Source organism: Nicotiana sylvestris, chromosome 5 (genome assembly GCF_000393655.2).
Source record: "Nicotiana sylvestris chromosome 5, ASM39365v2, whole genome shotgun sequence".
NCBI lineage: Eukaryota > Viridiplantae > Streptophyta > Magnoliopsida > Solanales > Solanaceae > Nicotiana > Nicotiana sylvestris.
This window is the reverse complement of record NC_091061.1, coordinates 110,907,798-110,912,199: the sequence shown is the minus strand read 5'-3', so window position 1 is coordinate 110,912,199 and position 4,402 is coordinate 110,907,798. Positions and strand designations below refer to the sequence as shown.

At 38.3% G+C, this 4,402-nt stretch overlaps 1 protein-coding gene across 3 annotated transcripts; it reads left to right on the top strand.

Moving 5' to 3' along the window:
* Positions 1-300: 300 nt before the first annotated feature.
* On the top strand, positions 301-1,869 carry LOC104239684 (uncharacterized). Of its 3 annotated transcripts, none has more exons than XM_009794379.2 (2): positions 301-484; positions 1,013-1,869. In XM_009794379.2, the coding sequence occupies exon 2, from the start codon at positions 1,122-1,124 to the stop codon at positions 1,692-1,694; it is 573 nt and encodes a 190-aa protein (XP_009792681.1). In that variant the 5' UTR covers positions 301-484; positions 1,013-1,121; the 3' UTR covers positions 1,695-1,869. The 3 variants fall into 3 exon arrangements, with proteins under 3 accessions (XP_009792681.1, XP_009792683.1, XP_070030691.1); XM_009794381.2 differs by having other exon boundaries at positions 993-1,869; XM_070174590.1 differs by having other exon boundaries at positions 377-484; positions 1,081-1,869.
* The last annotated feature ends 2,533 nt before the right edge of the window (positions 1,870-4,402 follow it).

The window sequence follows — 4,402 nt, the reverse complement described above, 5'->3', positions numbered from 1 at the left end:
TTCCTTGGTCCCTTGTACTGATTTCTTTGGATTCACGTTCAATGACTGACGTTTTGCTTTGGTTCTTCCTAGGCCTCCCTCTTCCTCCCATCTCCGATGATGGCGCAGGTTATCTCAGCTAATGTGCGCCCGAGAGAGAGAGAAGCACCTAGAACACATTTCAATTGATTGAAGGTTAAATATGCACAATCATATATCACAAGGTTCAAACAAAAATTAATCAATAATTGAGGGACCAAAATGCTATTAACCCTAATAGTTCAGTTGATATATTTCTATGACGAGTCCAATGACAGCCATATGTGTGTTGATTTTTTAAAGGACCCACCTTTTCAAGTTGTGTTCATTGTTATTATTATTAAGTAAAATAATAATAATAATAAGAGAGTTAAATTAAACATTAGGGTTTTCTTCTCTTCCGACCATTTCTTCCCCTTTCAGCAGTCAGCAGTCACCACAGCGGCAGCTATTCTTCGACTTTCAGGTACTGATTTCTCTTCTTTCTTTTTTTTTCTTTCTCTTTCCGGCTCTGTTTTCCGCGTCTTTTTCCGGCATCAAGTCCTTCTTTCTTTCCTTTTTCTTCTTCCGGCAGTAAGACTTTCTTCTTCTTTCCGGCAGCAACTGATTTCCGGCATAGCTGCTCTTTCTTTGTGTTCCTTCACCTATGTTTTCTCTCTTTTCTACACGTCTTTCTTCTTCTGTTTCTATCTTTTATTTTATTTTTTCAGTTTTTGTATACAAGTAATTGCATATTTACTTCTCTCTATAATTACAATTACAGTTAATTTCTCTCTTAAACAGTGTATTCAATGAAATATTTGCTAATATGTTACTATTACTATTGAGTTTTTGGTTATTTATATATGCAAATTTTGGCTTCTCACTATTCGTATGCTTTTGTTGACTTGCATCATCAAATAGTAGCTGTTTTCCCATTTCTACACTTTTGAAGTTTGGATATTCACTATTCCAACCCGTTTTCTGACAATCAGAAAATCTAATTCAAATGCAGCACATCTTTGGCGTTCTGTTGTACATATAGGAGATCATCAAGTGGTTGCCCTTGGTTCTGATTTGCAGGCTACTTTCTACGCTTGAGTTTAACTGAAAAGATTTAGCCCATGCAGTCAAACAACAAAGATCTGCTTCATTTGGAGGCTGAAGCCTCGCCCTTGGAATCAAAACTCCTCTTCTGCAATAGAGATGCCGGAATACAATCCCAAAATTTGAAACCTGAACTTTCTGATAAGAAGCCTGACATTTCTTCTGTACCCAAAAGCCAAGTTCTATCAAAGATCAAGGATTTCTTGGGAGTCCTTTCTGAAGATAATAAAAACCTGGAGCTTGCTGCTATGAACAACCCTCAGAAATATGATATTGAAGCTCTTACCGGGGAAGAATCTGAATACATAGAGATGGACTTAATGTTGGGTGTCGCGGAACTTCACACACAGGAGGCTGTGTCAGCTGCTGAATCCGCAATAGCAGGTTACCAACCCGTAATCAATCTGGCTACCAGTGATAATGATACAGAATCTGAAGACAGAAGTGATGAGGATGAAGATTCTGATAGCAGCAGCGGCGAAAGTTCTGATGATGATGATGGAGCTTCTGCTGTGAAGGATTCTTCTAAGAAAGCAGTGAAAAGGAAGCGACAGTCAGAAAACCGAGCTAATATAGTTGAGCTATCTTAGGCTAATTGGAGCTGTTATTTGTGAGAAATTCAGAAGATAGTAGCAAGTGTGCTTCTCTACGATGCTCCTATAAATCTTGTTGGTACATTTGAGGTTGCTTCAGTTCTATCCTCTATCACTCGAAATGATAGTTTTGTTTCACATCAATATATAAGAGGTTGATGTCTTTCGACTATGTTAAATGTGCTTATCATCAATTTTGCTCTTATTCAAACACATAATTACTTATTTATAAAGAGTTTAAGTTGTGTACACTGTATTTTATGTTTGTTAGCCGCTTTCAATCAATTAATCTTAATTAGGAATCACAAGCAAATTCCTTTAAGTCGACAACTTTGCTTGTGGACTTGGGCTTAAGCATAACAAAAATCTATTCAGGCAACAGGTAGCCATATAGAGACTCGGATAAAAAGGATTTCCCCACACCTCTAGGCTCTAGGAAATGAAACTTGAGGCATTTATGCGCGAAACATACCAACTGCCTTGCGTTTGAGTAGGCCACCACGGTTCTCTTGGAATAGGTCATGCTCAGCTGGTTTTGAAGGTCATAATACAGCAAAAAGACTAGCCTTTAAAAGGTCGAATTTTAATTAAACACAAAAATGTTAAACCCTATTCGCATCTGAACCTACTGATTGTACACCACGATAAGGTTCACTTCATAGTAGTTGAAACACATATTCTCTTATATTAGAAGCGACACTTGACCAGCCTGTTTCATCAACAAGCCTGATTGGGACTTTTCTGATATCCATGTGTTCCGCTCTCGCTTCCTCCTGTTAAAACACTAGGAGTCTCTGAAAAAATCCACTGTTTAAATCAAAGCTAGCTTCTCGGTCGAATGGGGACTGTGAAGACAAGGGCGAAGATGAGGAAATGGTTATAATGAATAAGGAGAAGCAGAAATTAGCCAATTTTTCGAATGACAATAGTGAAGACCAGGGGTAAACTGAGGGCGAAGAAGACAAAGTGGTTATAAAGAACAAGGAGAAGAGGAAGGTGGGGAATTAAGAAGTAGGAGTAGTGAATATGTGTGTCAAGAGTGAGAGGGACAACGAGGGAGAAGATGATGAAGTAGTGGTTGTGAAGCATAATAATAAGAAGAAGGAGAAGAAGAGGAGGAAGGTGGGTAGTTCGGAGCTGGCAAATTTGGGGGTGGATGATAGTGTCATGTTGAATGAGTTTTGTTTGAGAGAAACTCGAAATAGTGCTTGTAAAAATAAAATTGATACCAATCACAGTAATAATGACCCTAAAGATTCTAACTTTAGGGGTAACAACATTACAACTTTGAAAACCAAGCTTTATGGAGGAATGTTGATCACTCAGAAATATGGACAACTGAACAATTGGTGTACAAATCCTGTAAGGACAGCTTATGGGGTTAGCAACTGGAGGGTAATTAGAAACCAGTGGGAGGAATTTGCAGTAAACATAGGGTTCATTATTGGAAACGGCAGGAAATTATCATTCTGGGATGACAACTGGCTGGGACATGGGCCACTTAGAGACAACTTCCCTGATCTACATAGTCTGGTGGTAGAACCTGAGTCAACAATACAGGAAGTTTGGAGTCAACAGGGATGGAATCTTAACTTCAGAAGAGCACTAAATGATTGGGAGATTGTAAGAGTGACTGAATTTTTCAATGCTCTGGAGGTTTTCAAAGGAACATCTGAAGCAGAGGACTCTATCATCTGGAAAGGGAACAACGACAGGTGTTTCTCAGTCAAGGGGGCTTACAAGCTTCTATGCAATCCTGGACAACAACAATGCTTCTGGCCTTGGAAACTTATCTGGAAAGTAAAAGTTCCTTTTAAAGTATCTTGTTTTACATGGCTAGTAGCCAAGAAGGACTGTCTTACCCATGAGAATCTGTAAAGAAGAGGACTATTATTGAGCTCTAGATGTTTCTATGCCAAGCGGAGCAAGAAGACAACAGCCACCTTTTTCTACATTGTGTTATTACATCTCAGTTGTGGCAGTTATTCCTTGCATTGGTGAATACAACTTGGGTTATGCCCGGGACTACTTGTGATCTTTTGAGGTGCTGGAACAATGTAGGTGGCTGGGGAAGGAAGAAGAGATGGTGGAGGGCTATACCAGCTTGCATTTGGTGGAATGTCTGGAAGGAAAGAAATGATAGGTGCTTTGAAGATAGGAGGAGTTCTTTACAGAAAATTAAGTTCAACTGTATTTTGTCCTTTTATTTTTGGTGTAAAAAATTTTGCGTAGATGAAACTGAGACTTTATTAGAGTCCTTGTAAGAAGAATCTTGGACAAATGTAAATAGGTCTCTTCCTTTTTTTTGTAATTGTGATTTCCAACACAAGCTTTGTGTTGATGAATATACGGTTACCTTTATCAAAACAAAAAAAAAGAAGCGAAAAGAAAATTCTGTTTTGGAGAATCATTTGAGTAGCAAAAGCTCAGGGTCAATTCACACCAAGAAATAGGTTTGGTACTTTTTTTTCCTCTGTTCAATTTTATGCTTCGTATGTATGTGTTATCATATATGAAAGTGTTTGGGTTTGTGCGGTTTACAGGTTGAGTTTTGAAGGAGTTGATCCCAAGAAATTTATTGGACTACAATGTAAGGTATGGATTGATCAAACTTAGAATGATTAGAATGTGCTGCGTACTTTTGTTATTATCAGTTTAAGAGACTAATTGTAGAGTCTTTGTTGATAGGTGTATTGGCCATTAGA

What these genes read in the sequence shown, in the direction of transcription:
- LOC104239684 (XM_009794379.2), top strand. Translation starts at nt 1,122, where the DNA reads ATGCAGTCAAACAACAAAGATCTGCTTCATTTGGAGGCTGAAGCCTCG.